We start from the raw sequence: 18943 nt of genomic DNA on the forward strand, positions 1-18943 counted from the left end.
TGGGAGGAATGGTGGGGGGGGGAAGTGGAGACAAATGTACTTGAATAACAATAAAAAAAAGAAAATTGAAAAAAAATAAAAATAAAGAGTGTACATGATTTTACAAATGAGTGTACAAATAAAGAGTGTACATTATTTGAGACTTTTTGAAATGGGATGAAAAACACAGAAGACAACAAGGGTGATGAAGACTGCAGAAAGAAGGGATGGTTAACAACCTCAACTGTATCAAAGGGGTCAAGGACAGAGAGAATTAGAAAAATGTCATTGGGCTTGGAGGATGGAGGATAACTGATGGCTTTTCACACAATTTCCTCTGACCACTGAGGATGCATTTACATGTCGTAAGTGTTGAGAAATTCAAAACAGTGAATGCAGGCATGTGGAAGGGAGCCAGAGCATCGCTCATCAGATGGCAGTCTTCCATACTTTCTTTGATGACACGCATTCTCTAACTGACGCAGATCCTGGCCCGCAGGATCTTGTGTTGTGGCTGCAATGTACAAATACACACGAACTACAGAAATCCTGTGGAGAAAAAGGGACGGCATGGCCACTCTAAGTGAGAGAGGGCGAGAGGGCTAGAGAGAGCCCAAGAGAGAGAGCTGACCCCTGCCTGCAGAGGCTTTTATTGCTTTTCTGGGCACATTACATGGAGGATGGTCCTCATTTACTATTCACAGGTTCACCACAGGTGATTACCTTTTACAGACAACAAAAGACAGAATACTGATAATTACTTCAAAGAGAAGGATGTTACAGCTCAAGGGGGAAACTGGTTGAACTGGTTACACTCCATACTTGGGTGGTTTAGCACAGACTTTAGGAAGTTAAAGATACTCAGTAAACATTGGCTGCCTCAATTCAGGGTGAGGGAGTTTTAGCAAAAGCAAGTCTCATAGCAGCCTAGGTATAATGCAGGCCTGATTTCCCACAGGAGAACCTGTCCATGGGCATGGGTCCTGCCTGCCAAACTCACTCTCCACTGGCTTTTCCGAGTGGGGGCTGGGCTACATGTCCCATGCGTGGAAAGGTTCCCCATATCTAACCTGTTCTGTGTCCTACTTCTTTTTCTCTCCCTATGCCACATTCTGTCCTCGTTGCCACATAACCCCATTAATAACTGAACAGACATAGAGAATGTACTCTCAACACAGATTGAAATTGAAAAAAAAATAAAAATAAAGAGTGTACATGATTTTACAAATGAGTGTACAAATAAAGAGTGTACATTATTTGAGACTTTTTGAAATGAGATGAAAAACACAGAAGACAACAAGGGTGATGAAGACTGCAGAAAGAAGGGATGGTTAACAACCCCTTAGGGTTGGGGGTTAATCCCTTGGGGGTGGGGGATTAAATCAGGTGATTGGAAACAGCAAAACGGAAGAATGGAGGAATTAACTTTTATCCTTTGCTGACTCTTTTGGTTATTGAGCCTTTAAAGAGCCTACATAGGCTTCTTCCTTGTTGACGTAGTAAGCTCTTATAATACACAGAGGATGAGGCAATAAATATCAGCACCATGGAAAAGCAGATCTGGTAGGTATTAGGTCAAATGATTGCTGATCATAAATTGAGACACTAACATGATGACAAAGAGTTTAAATATGAATTGTTCCTTTACCCTCACAAAGTTCTGAAACAGTATTAATATTTGTTGTCATTTTATTTCACTTAAGGACAAATCCTTTGAGTTTTCTGGTTGCCCTTCATTTTCTGGTGAGAACATAAGGTGGCAACAGCACCAGAGAATATAGGTTGGAGGCAACTACATTGTTTTCCCCTGATTTGGTTCCATAATTGGGAGCAGTGTGGTACTTGGGTAGATCCTGCAGGTTAGTCGGAGTCTTCAGATTGCTGTTGATCCCTTGCATAGCACGAGGTTAAAGTGGAGCTCATTGAAGTGTTTGGTTGCACGTCTTGCATATCTTGTTCCGAGCCTACATTGGAGGAATAGGTGGAAGATGCGTCTTGTACTGAGCTTTGGCAGGAGGCATGATGAAAATCCAGCTTTGTGTCTTCTGATCGTAGGTCACTTGAGTTTTGGCATAGACTTTTCCTGTCCACTAGTTTGAGGTCTTTTGATTGGATAGGGACTATTTGCATATCTTCTTTTGGGACACCAGTGGATCGAAGATCTTGTTGGTTCTTATCTTTATACTGACTGTCTGGAAACACGACGTCTTGTGATTGCTGATCCAGGTGATGTTGAGGTATGGCGTGCAGCATGTGGGTCTCTTTGAATAGAACTTTCTGCTTTAGGAATTCTTTCTCTAAGAGATCTTGGGTTTGCCAGGCTTGGGATTCCCAGTTTAGGGCACGCTTCATTTCAAATTGGCATTCTTGTGCTCTACACTCTTTGTTTCTCCATCCTTGCATACTCCATTCTTGGGATTGTTGGCCTAAAGTTTGCCAGTCTTGGTACTTCTGGATTTGGGATTGTAGATGTTGGTCTAGCTGCTCTAGGGATTTCTCCTCTTGGGCCTGCAGGTCTTCAGCTTCTTTATGTTGTCTTTGTTTCCTCAGGGATCTCTCCTCTTTGTCCTGCTGGTCTTCACCTTGCCAATTTGGGGATTGTTGTTTTAGGGATTGCTTTCCTTGGGGCAGCTGGTCTTCAGCTCGCTGATCTGAAAATTGTTTATCTTGGACTTGTTTATCTATAGAGTGCCTCTTTGGGGATAGCCAGCCTTTGATATATTGGTCTAGGGATTTCTTCCTTGGGGGTTGTGGGGCTTGGATCGGCACATCTAGGAATTTCTTTGTTGGAGATTGCCGGTCTTTACTATGCTGGTCGAAGGAATGCTGCTTGGTGGATTTCCTGCTTTGGTGTTTCTCATATTTCCATTCTTGGGTCAGCAAATTTACTTCTGATTGAATGTCCTGATATGACATATGTGTAAATTGCTGGTCTAGATGTTGGGTATTTTGTAGATGAAGACCCAAGGATTGCTGTTCTAGCTGTTGTACACTAAGGGCCTGCACAGCATGAAATGTTTGGTTTTCAAGTTGCATGGCTTTTATTGGCAGAACCTGCACTTGGGAAAGCATACCTTGGGAAGCCATGTCTTGAGATTGTGTGTTTTGGGATGGTATGTCTTGGGATGGCATGTCTTCAGATATCAGGTCATAAAACTGTGTGACATGGGGTGGGGCTTTAGATAGCAGGGCTTGTGTTGGCAGAACCTGTACTTGGGAAAGCCTAGTTTGGGAAGGCATGTCTTGAGATGGTATGTCTTGGGATTGTGTGTTTTGGGATGGTATGTCTTGGGATGGCATGTCTTCAGATATCAGGTCATAAAACTGTGTGACATGGGGTGGGGCTTTAGACAGCAGGGCTTGTGTTGGCAGAACCTGTACTTGGGAAAGCCTAGTTTGGGAAGGCATGTCTTGAGATGGTATGTCTTGGGATTGTGTGTTTTGGGATGGTATGTCTTGGGATGGCATGTCTTCAGATGTCAGGTCATAAAACTGTGTAATATGGGGTATTGGGACTTTAGATAGTAGGGCTTGTTTTGGCAGGACCTGTACTTGGGAAAGCTTATTTTGGGAAGGCATGTCTTGAGATGGTATGTCTTGGGATTGTGTGTTTTGGGATGGTATGTCCTGTGATGGCATGTCTTCAGATGTCAGGTCATAAGACTGTATAACATGGGGTATTGGGACTTTAGATAGTAGGGCTTGTTTTGGCAGGACCTGTACTTGGGAAAGCTTATTTTGGGAAGGCATGTCTTGAGATGGTATGTCTTGGGATTGTGTGTTTTGGGATGGTATGTCCTGGGATGGCATGTCTTCAGATGTCAGGTCATAAGACTGTATAACATGGGGTATTGGGACTTTAGATAGTAGGGCTTGTTTTGGCAGGACCTGTACTTGGGAAAGCTTATTTTGGGAAGGCATGTCTTGAGATGGTATGTCTTGGGATTGTGTGTTTTGGGATGGTATGTCCTGGGATGGCATGTCTTCAGATGTCAGGTCATAAGACTGTGTAACATGGGGTATTGGGACTTTAGATAGTAGGGCTTGTTTTGGTAGGACCTGTACTTGGGAAAGCCTATTTTGGGAAGGCATGTCTTGAGATGGTATGTCTTGGGATTGTGTGTTTTGGGATGGTATGTCCTGGGATGGCATGTCTTCAGATGTCAGGTCATAAGACTGTGTAATATGGGGTATTGGGACTTTAGATAGTAGGGCTTGTGTTGGCAGAACCTGTACTTGGGAAAGCATATATTGGGAAGGTATGTCTTGTGCTGGCATATCTTTGGATATCAGGTCACGAGACTGTGTGATGTGGTGTGTGGGGGCTTCACGTATCAGGGTTTCTGCTGACAGAGCTTGAGACAGCAAGTGAGAGAGTGGTAATACTTTAAGATTTTTTACAGAATGGGATGGAAAAACTTGGAGTGGCAAGGCTTCAGCCTGCAGTAATTGGGTTTGCCTTTCTGAGGGGTGTTCGACAGCAAATTGTAGATCATCATTTATTTGCTCAGTGTGTGTGGTATCTTCTGGGGGCCTTTTCTCTAATACGGGAGGCAAAGGTTTCGGCTCAATTTCTTCCTCATAATTACTAAAAGGGGAAGGGATATTTTTCCTTTGTTCATCTGACCCAGATGAAGTAGATGTGTAGTAATTGTTACTGCCTCTTTTCCCCGAATGATGGAAAGTTAAAGGATTTCTCGAGACTCTTAACTTGAAGAAAGTATAACCTCCAAAGAAAACAGGTTGTATGTTTGTTGGTGAGTCATCTCTGTTTGACTCTTCTGGAAGGTCCATTTGTATTACAGCATTTTCTTCGGGGATAGATAATTCACTCTCGTGAGTAGCACCCAAAGGCAAGAGAAACACAATCTATAAAACCAAGGGGTAGGAGAAAAATTAGTATAACAGTCATTTTTGATGTTCTTTTCTTCTTGTATTCCCAAATTCTTTTCATCTCTGCCTTAAGACAGTAGATAGAAACTAACAACTACGTGAGGAATAAGAAAACAAGTATCAGTACTGCCCTTATGATCAACTCACCAGTTTTATTTTGGAGAAGTCATCACCCTCTATTATCTCAAATATTGAATAGGGCAATTTGATTAAGATAGTCTGAAAGTCTTTCTATACTTAACATTATAAAACTTCTAAGACATTTTAAATTATCCAGTCAGTATTCATATATTCAGGTTTATTTATTTATTGATCACCTACTAAATGAGCTAAATGCTGGAGATCAAAGAAAATTAGATGTGGGTTTTGCCCATAAGGTGCTCATTACAAAACTAGATAACAATATAGTTGAGGAAAAGTTATTGTGTAAATAGCTAATAAGTGCTTTATAGGAATGTAGAAGATAACCTAATTCTGAGAAAGTCAGGAAATGCTTCATAGAAGAAAGAGGTGGTATTTGATCTATACCTCGATGAGCAGGAATTCCTCAGGCAAAAAGGTAATATGAAGTAAGATAGGAGTCCGAGTCCGGAAAGAGGAAGCAGTGGATGCAAAAACATAAGGTTGTGACGCAGCATAGTGTGATGGCCAATGGTAGACAGGTAGATACTGATAGATGGTATGCTAGGTGCCGTGAACTAAATCTTTCTATGTGTAATCATGGCTATTTGGAAAATAAAATTTTAAAATACAATGTAAATGGCCAGAAAAATCATGAAATACTTAGTATAAATTTAGTAAACCATGCACTGGAGTTGTCCACTAAAACCTACAAGATACTGCTGAGAGAAATGAAATGAGATGTAAGAAACTGTGATGCAGCCTATGGACATGAATAAGAAGACTATCACATTTTGCTGTGTATAATGCACCCCCGTGTATACTGCGCACCCACATTTTAGCCCAGACTTTCAAGAAAAAAAATCTTCTATTTTAATTTTTTAATTCAATTATTTATTTATTTGTACTTAGAAGCAAAACCAATTATCATGTTCCAGGGTATCATTTTGTATATGGATATCGTTATTGCTTTCTAGAGTTATACCCTTAACACATAAGCATAAATAAATTTTAAAATTTATATAGGTATGGAATTAGCACTACCCATGTATACTGCACATCCTTATTTTTCCCTCAAAAATTTGGGCAAAAAGTGTGCATTATACATAACAAAATTCAGTAAATGTTACTGATTAATAAAATTTTCCTAGATTATTTACAGGTTCAATGCAACTCCAATCATAATCCCAGGAATAATTTTGTGTTTTGTGGTATAGAGTTTGTATTGGGATGATGAAAAAATTTTGGGCATAAATAGTGATGATAATTATATTCATTATGAGTCTATTTAATGCCATTGTACTTGTAAGATGGTTAAAATGATAAATAGTATGTATATTTTACCACAATGAGAAGGAATTATTCTAAACCTACAGAAATTTAGACAGTGTGAAATATGTGAAAAGACAGATACGTAGATCAATGGGACAAAATCAAGTGTCCAAAGGAGACCTATAGATAAGAGGTTAATTGATTTTCACAAAGTTGCCAGGGTATTAGGGGAAAGTATTGCATTTTCAACAAATAACATTGAAACTGTCCATGGTGGTATGGGTGTGTGTGCTGATGAATATATAACCTTACCTCACAACTACACATAAAATTTAACTCAAAATATGTTACAGTCTTAAACATAAAAACTAAAACTGTAAAACTTCTACAAGAAAATAGAAAAGAAAATCTTTACAGTTGTGGTGTAAGCAAACTTTTATTAGAACACAGAAAAGACTAACTATAAAAGAAAAGAAATAATAAATTATACATTATGCAATTTGTTATTTGAAAGAAACTATCAAGGAAATGAAAAAGTAAGCCAAAGCTGGGGAAAATATTAGCAATACATAAATCTCACAAAAAGACTTACATTAAGAATAAGTTATAACTCATTCTTATAACTCAATAAGATAATGCAATAAAAGCTCACTAAAGATTTGAACACATCTCAAAAAAAGATACACAGATGGACAGTAAACATACAGAAAGGGTCTCACCATCATTTGTCATCAGGGAAGTGCAAATTAAAGCGATGATGAACACTAAATATTCACTAGAATGGCTACATTATTAACACAACTGACAATTCCAAGTGTTGGTAGTTATATAGAGCCCTTGACCTTTCACATACTGCTGATAAGAACGCAAAATGGTACAGTCACTTTGGAGAACTGTTTAACATTTTCTTATAAAGTTAAACATCCACTTGCCATATGACCGAGCAATCAAATCTAGACACAACATGCCAAGAGACATGAAAACATCTGTCCACACAAAGACGGGAACGCAAATGCCCATCAAAAGTAAATGGATAAACAAATTGTGGTGTATCCTTACATAAAAGGAACAAACTATTGATACATGCAACAGTATGGATGAATCTTATAACATGTTGCTGAATGAAAGAAGCCAAATACAAAGGGCACTTACAAAATCCCATGCATATGAAGTTTGAGAAAGTAACAACTGAAAGAGGTAATGAAGATAATTTGACCGTAAGAGAGATTCCAGGGAACCGTCTGGGGTGTCAGGAATTCACAACATTTTTATTTGATGTTAGTTTAACTACCATCACAACTCCTTGAATAATACACTTAAAATTGGTGCATTTTAATGATTTTAAATTATAGTTCTATGAAGTTGATGTAAAAAAGGGGGGGAACCACTAACACAGGGCCTAGAATTGTCATCGGGATAGAGAGCGCACAATGGAACCGCATTACTTGAGTCAGATTCCTGGTGTTATAAGACACTAGAGAGGTTACTCTTTGTGCTTTGGTTCTTTTATATGTAAAATACAGGTGTTTTAATAGTTTTGTTAAGATTGGGTAAGTTGGTGCTAAGTGATCATAATAATGACTGACTGACATAGCCTGAAGTAAAGGTAATCTCTAATAATTATTATAAGTCATATTAGTATCACTGCTAAATATTCTTCTTCTCTGCTTTCTCTCTGGTGAGGGAATTGCCTCACACACCCGTATGACCAAAGTATAAGCTCCTCATACAACAGTGATATGAGTTCCCATTAAGTCCAGTCTTTCATATATTTTGTCAGGGAGATAAGGAGCTACCTGAATGGAGATAGTAAGTAGAGTAAAAAAAAAGTAGTATAGTTGTCTCAAAGGTTAGAATAGGCCTTCAAATTTAAGCTTGTACCTCTTTCACCATCCTAAATTTAAAAGTTTTAGTTCAGCATCTGAGAATATTGCTCTGCCCACTGATAGGCCAGACATCACCTTGGAGTGTCCCAGTGGGAATCTGTTCCCATAACAACAATTGAACTCACCTCATTTGACCTTGCCCAGCACTTGCTTCTAAAGGAGGCTAAAGTCACAGAGATGCTGAGCTCTACCAAGCTGATAATTAGTAAGACTGACAAAATGCCCTGCAAAAAAATAAATATAAATAAATGGCATTTGGGATGAAAACTGTTTCATTTTACAGATCTAAGCAAAGGACCACTTACACTGTATGGCCAAATAAAGCAAAACCCATATTGTAGATGCTTCCATAGCCATCAGCGATTGAATAATTTTCATCTTATGTCTTCCCAATAAGCAGAGGAAACAAATTCCAGTGCCTATAGAGGCCAGGCAACCATCTTACATGACTTAAACAGATAGGAGGGGAAATGGTGGAGAATAAAGCTTTTTCTAGGATTCATCCACTACTCAGTTTCAGGTAATAGTTTCCATGTGGGAATAAGGGCCTCATGATGCCTGGTCTTTTTTTTCACCTAAGAAAGCCTGATATGCATATTTTTAATGTGAAATTTTTCAGTTATTTATTTGCTTATGTAAATTAACTAGAACCTATCTTCAGGCTGAATATAGCCCACAGATTTCCATTTTGCACACTCTGCTTTAAGGTAATGCTTAGATCAAGAAGCAGTATGGAATAGCATGGCGTCCAAAAAGCATAGACTCTGGAGACAGAAAGAGCTGGTACAATTGGGTCCAAGGTTACACTTAATCTTGGGCAAGTGACTGAGTCTAACTGAATCTTGATCTTTCTGCAATACATTCAAAAGCTTAGATATATCCTGTTTGTTGGTAAACTATTAGGTATGAAGTACCTACTGTAAATTTACTGGTTTCAGCTATTGTACAAGAGATACCTGGTTTTGATCTTTGTGGAACTACTATCATAGTAAGGAAGGCAGACAGGAATAAATAGGCAATTACTTACTCAACTAAATTGTCTTAGGTGCTGTGAAAAAGTACTGAGAACTATGCATGACTCTCATGGACGATCTGACCAGGTCTGCACTGGGGAGGGTAGAGCTGCAATCAGGAAGGGTGTCCTTAAAAAAGTGATGTTTCCATTGAAATTAAGGAAAGAGGAGGGGTTCAACGAGTAGGTGGAAAAGGGTAGGAATGGGTCTGGGGAACATTTGAAACAAAGAAAACTGGTCTTATGGCCCTGGGACAGTGAGTATTGATACCTTAAGGAATTTCAGGAAGTGGAGGGAGTATGGAGTGAGAAAGATGAAGGCCTGGGATAATGTCAGAAAGGTAGGCAGGACAGTTTCTATAGAGTCTTATAAGCCTTTTCAGATTGGGGTCTTAATTCTGTGTTTAACAGGAAGCCATTGACTAATGTCCTCAGATTCACCTGTTGAAGTAGAGGCTGAAGTGTAGACAATGGATGGTCTTTGGAACAAAAGTCAGCCCATGAAATGTCTAAAGCCCATTGCTCTGGCATCTTTGGTTTATGATGTATGCGTTACAGAAAGGAATTGTGGAGTTATAAAAATGAAGTCTTGAAACAAATTAGATATATTTGATTTGTATGCAGAAACTAATCTTGCAATACCCAACCGTGAGGGGCAGGAAGTTGACAGCAAAGTTTCATTTATATGGAAGTTTAACCCTCTCAGCACACAATTTCCTCCTGGTATATACTAAAGTAATGTGCAATGGTGGCCCTCTGCCCACTAGGAAAAGGGTAAGGATTGTAATGTCATATAATATTCTTGGCCTAATTAGGACAGGATTTTATCTCTTATATTGATTGATCTCTGGCTTTCTTTGGTAGCCTTTTATGAGTCTAATCTGGAATTTATCTCAGAACACATGGAACATCCTTAGACTCACTTTAATGAGTGATCGTGAGGATCAAATAAGATCCCCTACTGAGTAACTAATAGCTTTTTTTCCTTTTCCTCTTTGTTGTGGGAGACAATTTCCCATGATTCCACTTCACTACCATCTGAATGGGTCAAATCTCATTAACAATCTAGAACGAAAGCTGTGAAGATGTGGCTTGTAGACAGAGAATGAAGCCCCAGCATTCACTTGGGGAAGCAGAGGGAATGGCTTTTTGGATTTATTGACATGTATAAAAATAATCTCATTGAATACTTTTTAGATAAATACATAAAATTACACCTACAATTATATTTCCTGGTAAAGACACATCTCTCATCTGCCTTAATGAATAAAATGGCCACATTTATATGCAATGATTTATCTTCTAAAATTATTAATATATTTTATTAAGTGACTTAAATGCCTTCTCCCACAGTATTTTGCTTTTAGTTTGGGGTAAACTTTTTAGATCATTCTGTTCCTCATTAAGGCTGAAAAGGTAGAATTTAATTCAATCCATGCCAACCCTTAAGGTAATAGTTAAAATCTGTTGACTATACTTTACCAAGTAGTATTCTAATTTAAGTAATCCTTCCAACAACCCAATACGGTAGATATTCTTATTATCGTCTTTTTCCACATGAGGAAAACTGAGGCTCAGAGAAGTCAAAACGTTAGGCCAGGCCACAAGCTTGTTCGTGACAAAACCAGGATTTCAAATCCAGACACTGTGGCTCTTGTACCACAACATGCTTTTCAATAGTCAGTTCAAATGTGGACACATCAGTTATTGACATCAAAATTAATGAATCGATGCATCGTGAATATCTCAGATAAGATTACAAAGATTTCATTGTACAGAACAAGACCACTTACGCTGAAAAGGATTCTACCTATAGCACATATTCCTTCGATGGAAGGCGCGCCGCAGTACTGGTGCTGATGTTGAAAGCTGAAAAGGGTGAGAACAATCCCAGCCACCGCAGCCAAGGAACTGATCACATTCATGGCCATGACCCTTTTCCCCTGGGAAAGTTGTTAAAAATAATAAAGGCAAACAGTTTTAGAATGAGTTGGGAAGCCAAGAAAGAGAATGGGTAGAGGAGGGTGCTCTGTGGTTAATGCTTAAGAAAATGTTCTCATCTATGAGTCTGTCCCCATTTTCCTTGTTAGTTCAGTTTGTTCATTAGATTCCACATATGACTGAAATCATATGGTATTTGTCTTTCTCTGACTGGCTTATCTCACTTAGGATAAGGGGACTAAAATGGTAATGAAAAAAATACAACAAAGGTTAATTTGTTTCTAAAAAAGAAAATGTTTATCTTGACGCACACCTTTCACAATTGATAAGAAAAATTGTGTGTTAGAAATTATCTTGGCTTACTGTGGAAAACAGTATGGAATTTCCTCAGAAAACTAAAAATGGAACTGCCCTTTGACCCAGCAATTCTGCTGCTGGGATTATACCCTAAGAACCCTGAAACACCAATCCAAAAGAACCTGTGCACCCCAATGTTCATAGCAGCACAATTTACAATAGCCAAGTACTGGAAGCAACCTAAGTGCCCATCAGCAAACGAGTGGATCCAAAAACTATGGTATATTTACACAACGGAATTCTACGCAGCAGAGAGAAAGAAGGAGCTTATACCCTTTGCAAGAGCATGGATGGAACTGGAGAGCGTTATGCTAAGTGAAATAAGCCAGGTGGTGAGGGACAAATACCATATGATCTCACCTTTAACTGGAACATAATCAATAGAAGAAAAAAGCAAACAAAATATAACCAGAGACATTGAAGTTAAGAACAATCTAACAATAGCCAGGGGGGAGTGGGGTGGGGACAGTGGGAAGAGGGGATTACAGGAACTACTATAAAGGACACATGGACAAAATCAAGGGGGAGGGTGGAGGTGGGGGAGGGAGGTGGGTTCAGCTGGGGTGGGGTGGAGGGATGGGGAGAGAAGGCATACAACTGTAATTGAATAACAATAAAAAAAATTTTAAAAAAGAAATTATCTTGGCCTTATAATCAAGCCTGATTTTGAGTGCTAATGAGCTATTAATAGAATGTCATACAAGATAGCTAATCTCTTGTAGTCTCAATTTCTACCTTTAAAAATGAGAGTGATGTCACCTAATTTTAGGGCAGTACCCATTCATTCACCTATTTTAATAAATATTTAGTGTACACCAGCTATGTGTCAGACTCTGCATTAGGCCCCTGGGACACTGAAGGCTTTGTACACAAAGATGAGGTAAGGCAAGTAGAAGATTTTAAATGACATAGGAGTCACAAAAGTGACTTACCAGACATTTATCCTTCCTGTTGAATCCTGTGGCATATCCTGTAATAACAAACTTTTAAGAAGAAAAGAGACAAAAGTTAACAAGGGATGGATTTGACCACTTTACAATATAATTTACTTAGGAGGTTATATTGTGATCTCTTGGTGTGTGGTTCTCCCAAACCAGCGTCTCTACCGGAGCATTAGAGGAGGAGGGTAGCACTGATGTCGGAAATACTGCATTGGCCATGCTCAGCACGGACCAAGGCCTCTTTGCCACGGTCAGCTGGGAGAGGCAAGCCTCTCTTTAAGATCCAAAGGATACCACTCAGATGTTTGGCCCAGCTGGGCTCCAAAAAGAAAGGTAATCCTGGGCTCTAGGTCTGGAAAAGGGAAGGGTGAGCTGTGTCTGCTCTGAGCAGATGGAAGGAGACTTTCTAGGGCAGAACTCTCTAAAGGCTGATATGCAGACTAGAATCTGGTAATGATCTCAGCCACTTCTTTTCTTTTTTTAATTGAATAAAGATTTTATTATACCACATACACAACAAGAAACTGGTACAGAAAAGGCCATTTTTGGTTATTTTGTTGAGAACTTTTTCCCATAATTTCTCCCATTATAGTTCTCAAAGCAACCACCACGACAAAGGAAGTGTTAATTAGCCCATTTTATTCAGATACAGAATGCTGAACATTTACTGTCCCATCTGTAGTTGTATCAGCCATGAAATGAACACAGTTTATATGACTTAACTATTCTTTGAACTCCAGGAACTGTTGAATCTTTTCTGAGGTTCAGCAGATGTTTGCACAGCATGCAGATGTTCGCCAGATGAGGTAGTTATTTGATAGACGGCAGCTTTTCGTGATGCTCTGAATGCAAATCCTAATGTTTTATAAGAGGTGGGCCACAAGAGTTTCTGAAATCTGAGGTGGTGTACTGGAAGCATGAGGCAACTTGAAGTACTTGTCAACTGCCTCTTGCAGCATCAACAAAGTACTAAGAATTGCTGGTCATGTAGTCTGGACAACTCCAAATCCATCTTCTCTACATGACGCTGCTACTAAGTGAGACAGACCTGCCAATGAAAAAACAGCCTGAATAGAGGCCTCTGGGTCCTTACAGAAAAAGACACATTATCAGCACCCATTGCGACAAGAAATTCTTAATCTGTTCATGTTTATTCTGAATCCATGAATAATCACACTGGGCTGTCTCACTGTCTTGCTCTAGATGGAAGATCAGAAAGTTCACTCATTTGCTGATTAGAAGCAGAAGTCCATAAACTTGGCCCTCTTCTTATCAGCTGAGAACTTTGAGGTGACCCATAGCAGGTGTTTACATTGAAAATTCCAGCCATCTGATAAAATTACACTAGAGCCAAACGGGGACCCTAAGGGTCTTGCAACATTCAGTACAGAAGGCCAGGGAATCTGGCTAAATTTGGGGTCTGAAAAGTAGTTTCTTCTGGAGAATTCAATTTCTTAGGTTCCACTGGGTATGATGTAGACATCACCCTTCCATTTTTAGCAGCAGCTTCATGGTAGAGATCCAGCTCCTGAGTCATAGCATTTAGAAGATTCAAACGCTCCCTGGAAATGGCTGTCCAGTTGTGGGAATGGCCACTTGGTTGGATAAGACTAAAACCTTTTTCCTGTCTTCATGAAGAGTATTGAGAAAGCAACCTCAGGTTCTGCAAGGCCAAATACTTCATGATGAGGGGCAGATTGTGGTTTAAAACTTTTCGGAGGCCTTCATCTGACTCTTCTGCAAACGGTGATTGAATAGGGAACAGATGACCCTCTGTAGCATAGATTTCGAAGAGTATCCGTGAGATGTACCAAGTCATCAAGAGAAAGATCCCACATAACCAGACATGGTAGAGTAATGAGATTCAAGAGGCCACTCACAGTATCAAGAGGCCTGTGAACTTGCTCACCAATCTGAAGATCCATAGCAGTGCTAATCTAAGCTTTGGGAATATGGCCAAGACAATAATACACAATACAGATATTTTAAATCTAGAACAGGGATCCCATACAACTGTGTTTAACTACTAAGAGCAAAGATCTCCTAAAGCACAAGAACTTGTATTGCTGTCTGATGGGAAATGGAGGGTAGTTCACATTGTTAAGAAAATACAGGAGGCTGTAGCTATAGCCCATAAATGCTCCAGCCAGTAGGAAAAAAGGTGATACTTATTTAAGCAGGTTTGTGCAGCTGGGTCATCTAAGCTCTCAGTACCAGGGCAGGAAACCACAAGAAAACTGCATCAGCCCTTGGTTATCTCCGCAGCATATGAAGCCACCATCATTCCCATTGCAGGATGAGTAAATAAGTACGTGAGCTACTGAGGATGAATGATATCCCTGAGGATGAATGAGGGCCAGTCCGGAGCAGAGAATGGAAGGCACAATGCATACAAATCTTCACTGAAAATAATTATTATTATTCCTACTGACAGCAGGAGGAAGTAAAAAATTACACAGAAACTATGTGGATCATTGAAAGAACCAGACAGCCACTGTACAGGATGAAATGAATTGCTGCTGCCGAAGGTTGTAAATACTGTGGTACAGATGGATAGAAGCAGCACTGACCAGACAATACTTGCAACTCTCCTCCAGCCCAAGCACAGCAACTACATGACAACTACGTGCCAAGCACTTCCCTGACCTCCCAGGCCAGATACATCCTCCGTTAATCCTCACATGGTGTGCCTGAGACTCCTTTCTTATAAGTGCTTAGCACAAGTACAAGTTATTTTTACTTCTTTATTTCTAGCCTCCCTATTCCATGGCAAACCCCAACAAATGCTAAGAGCAGCCCACCAGTTCTCTCAGAGAGGGTCTGTTTACCAGAACTCTCAGCAGCTAGGACACTGATGAAGATATATTTTGTGTCCACTAAATATCTTCTCAATGAAAAGTGGAGTTTTAACAAGCCGTATGCCAGAACCTCATTACAATTTATGCGTGCAAATCACACGAAGTCACACTGGGAAAATTCTTTGTGAAAAGGACAAGTGAGGAGTTGGTCTGTTTGGTTTTTCTGCAGTGCCGAGTGTGTGGTTTGAAAATCATAGTCAATATTAGGTTATTTGTATTTGGAAGTGAAAACACTACTGATTGTCTTTGTAATACAGATGATAAAAAAGGCATAGAATATTTATGTTCTGCAAAAGAGCAGAGACTTTAATGGAGACAGTAGTCTCATTCGTTTTTCATTTCATCCACTTGTTCATTGAATGATGCATTCATTCACACCTACTGTGCATTCGGCATGAGTCTAGATCCCGAAAATGTAACAACCAAGACAATATTCTTGCCCTCTTGGGGACTGTGTTCTAGTGGGGAGAGTTCTAATGAGTCTACCCTTAAATATTGCGGTGCAAGAACAGGAACCAAGGCTGTGAGGATTGGCTGGAAATAGTACTCTACTAAGAATTTTATTTATAGCTCTATAATTAACTAGATGAGTGACACTCATAAAATTCTTTCAGGATAACAAGGGGATTGAACCATTATGCTCATCTTAAAATTCTCCCTAAGCTATGAGAGTCTGTGATTCTATGAGTGCTAGCTAGATATTGGGCTGACCAAAAAGTTCTCTTGGTTTTTTCCATAAGATGGCTCTGGGAGCACGTAATTATCTTTAACTTTATTCAGAAACAGTTCTGTTACCTTGTATTGTGATAACTGTCATATCAGTGGACATTTTTTTTAAAAACTTAAAATTGGTGAATTTCTGTGTGGCCATTTTAATATTGAAATAGAATATACACAACATTTGTGGCATATTATGCTTTATTATTTCAAGAAAGGTAAAAACACAACTGAAATGCAAAAGGAGATTTGTATGGAGAAGGTGTTGTGACTGATTGAATGTATCAAAAGTGGTTTGCGAAGTTTCATGCTGGAGATTTCTCACTGGACGATGCTCCACAGTTGTGTAGACAGTTGAAGTTATTAGCGATCAAATTGAGACATTAACTGAGAACAGTCAACATTCCACCATGCAGGAGGTAGCCGATATACTCAAAATATCCAAATCAATAAAGTTATTGGTGAAAATAAAAAATGTCTTTTATTTTACAGGAAAAAACCATACAGACTTGTTGGCCAACCCGATATGTTTAAATTAATTCTTCTCAAACTCAGTTTCCTTATTTGCAAAGGGAAAAGCAGAGTATTCACCCATCTCATCTCCCAGATTGATAGAAAGGAACCAGTGTCTTGTTATACACTCAAGGGCTTTGGAAACCGTTAAACACAGCACACCTACGAGTAGTTATTACTTTGATGATGGCAGTGTGGCTACTAAGTGGAGTCACTTCTCCCATGGAAGGGACTGGTCTTCTCGGGGACCATATTCGTGGGATTCATTATCCCAGGACTTGAGGCCAGTCTTTATAGTAGTAGCTCTAAAGTCCCTGACAGTACTCACAATAAGTGCTCCCCAGAATGGATATCCTGTGCAGAAAACAAGCGGAAATCTTTGGGAATAACTGAAGTAATTAAATGCGAATACAGTTCCAACGCTCACAATGATCAAGGCAAGCAGGATCTGGACAGCCTGTGAGGAGAGAAATGGGTACATGAGGTCACAGGTGCCCCAGTGTCTATAGCCTGGCTCTCACAGGTCCCTTGGGCTTCCCTCTAAGCCTCTGTCACACTTCCCTCTTTCTGAATGCCTTCCTCTTTCCATTGACCAACACTCTCAGATTTTCAGAAGGCCTATTATTTCTCCTTATCACACCTGCCTGGGTCCTTCAGGTTCAAATGCTTTACTCTCATCCATCACTACTTGCTATAACCCCCGGTGTTACCAATTTGTCTTGTATCAAACAAATTTGAGTATATGTCTGACTCTACCTATAGATTGCAAACGCCCTAAAGACAGAGACTACAGACTATTCACCTTTATACTGTTCCCCTTCTGTAGCCCCAGCATCCTGTTAGTTTCCCCACCCCCCACCACACACACATTTTGCACATTCACTGTCTGCTTTTGGGATTGTAGCTCAGCCCAGTTCTCTAAAAGTTTATAAAGTTCACTGATGCAGAGTGGAGAAGCTAGGGTGAGATTATGTCCCATATCTTCATGCAACAGCCTGAATAGAGTGGAGAGTAACCTAGTGGGCTTTTCAGCCTGCAGGGAAGGGAGCTCTGTGGTGGGTCTGTGGCTCTTCTCAGTGCAAAGCTGTTCCTCCAGCATTCTGGGCTTTGTCCCCAGGCTACATCTCTGCATCATGGTGCCACAAGTAGTGATTTTACTCTTGTGCTAAGGATGGAAGGTACATTTATGACTATGATTGTTTTTATGGGTGTGTCTACTTTGTCGCTCACCATGGAGCACTGAGTATGGTTCTCAAAGACTTCCCAATGCCCGTAACAGCACAGACAGGAAATTTAAACTCTAATGACTTTTGTTCCAAGCTCGGAGGTGCCACCACTCCCTGAGGTCACCTCCTCAATAAAATATTTGGAAAAATTACACCAGTTTCCCACATCTCCTCTGCTGTGACTCAAAGACCAGGAATAACTCTTCATGAAACAGCCATAGGATTTCCTCAGGGTGTTAGTAATTATAGTTAAATATTCTATTTTGCAGAGTTAAATAAGCCCTCAGAAACATTTCTAAGACATGAGGCAAACTGTGCGTGTTTCTAAACAGAATTTTTATTTCTCTCATTTATCCAAAATCTAGGGAAATGGTATTGGATACATATTGGCTCTTCTACTGATGATCCAATTTGTACGAACAAATGACTTAGAAGTATTTATGATACTTCTAAGAACAATCAAGAACAATACACTGTAGTTGAAGGGTGAGGAAGGGGGAAGGGGGTCCACTCCCTCCCTGAAAAGTATCTCTGGAGACATACATGGAGAAATAATTTCTTTTCTCCCTTCCAGGAAGACCCACGGATGGGAGAGGACTTACCCCCAAGACTCTTGGCTCTCCCCTGAGGAAGTCCAGCAGAGAGCTATGCGGCCCGTAGGGAAGCGCAGTCAGTACAGTTTCATTTGGTTGTACGGTGATGGCATGGGTCGATCTTTTGACCTCAAATGATGACCCCATGGTTCAATGGTGAAACTCTATCTGAAAACTGAGTGAGTGAACATCGCAGCCACAGTCATGGTCTTCCTTCAGTCCCACATGGAGTCCTTGGCAATGAGCCCATCCTGACTCCTCACCTCAGTACTAGAACCACAGAACCACAGTCATTAAGTCATAGAGTCTTAGAATTCCAGCGCCTCTCCAGCCCCGTATCTTCCTGGTGAAGAAGCCAGTTATCCGGAGGACTTACTTTCTCGTCAATTTGTTTAGCAACAGACGGTAAACACAACATAAATGGACAGTATACACAAAAGCAAAGTCCCGTATCTGTATTCATGAGATACAGAGGAACGAAAACATACAGAATATGCGCTATGCTCTGGGCACTGTAGAAGGTGTTCTGTTTTCATATGCATTCAGTTTTTAAAAAACAGTTCTACAATGCTGAAACCGAGGTACAGAAAGGTTAACTTGCCCAAGGTCACATACTAAGGGACAGGGGGAAGAGC

The 18943-nt window shown here is 39.9% G+C and overlaps 1 protein-coding gene and 1 pseudogene across 1 annotated transcript; both read right to left on the reverse strand.

Annotated features, from left to right (window-relative positions):
• Positions 1–1562: 1562 nt before the first annotated feature.
• On the reverse strand, positions 1563–18538 carry MS4A14 (membrane spanning 4-domains A14). Its single transcript, XM_071221360.1, has 7 exons — positions 18318–18538; positions 16818–16946; positions 12393–12443; positions 10956–11105; positions 8276–8374; positions 3901–4848; positions 1563–3804 (listed from the first exon to the last, which is right to left on the reverse strand). The coding sequence occupies exons 1-7, from the start codon at positions 18453–18455 to the stop codon at positions 1840–1842; spliced, it is 3480 nt and encodes a 1159-aa protein (XP_071077461.1). The 5' UTR covers positions 18456–18538; the 3' UTR covers positions 1563–1839.
• LOC112317113 (nucleoporin NDC1-like) lies at positions 13124–16713 on the reverse strand (annotated as a pseudogene).
• Positions 18539–18943: the final 405 nt, after the last annotated feature.

Source organism: Desmodus rotundus, chromosome 5 (assembly GCF_022682495.2).
Source record: "Desmodus rotundus isolate HL8 chromosome 5, HLdesRot8A.1, whole genome shotgun sequence".
Lineage (NCBI taxonomy): Eukaryota > Metazoa > Chordata > Mammalia > Chiroptera > Phyllostomidae > Desmodus > Desmodus rotundus.

Excerpts from the sequence above, each read along its gene's own strand:
- MS4A14 (XM_071221360.1), bottom strand. The coding sequence starts at position 18,455 with ATGGGGTCATCATTTGAGGTCAAAAGATCGACCCATGCCATCACCGTA. Across the intron at positions 11,106-12,392 it reads ACAGGAAGGATAAATGTCTG|GGGAAAAGGGTCATGGCCAT; the intron begins GTAAGTCACTTT and ends CAACTTTCCCAG. Across the intron at positions 3,805-3,900 it reads AAGACATACCATCTCAAGAC|CTGACATCTGAAGACATGCC; the intron begins ATGCCTTCCCAA and ends CAGTCTTATGAC.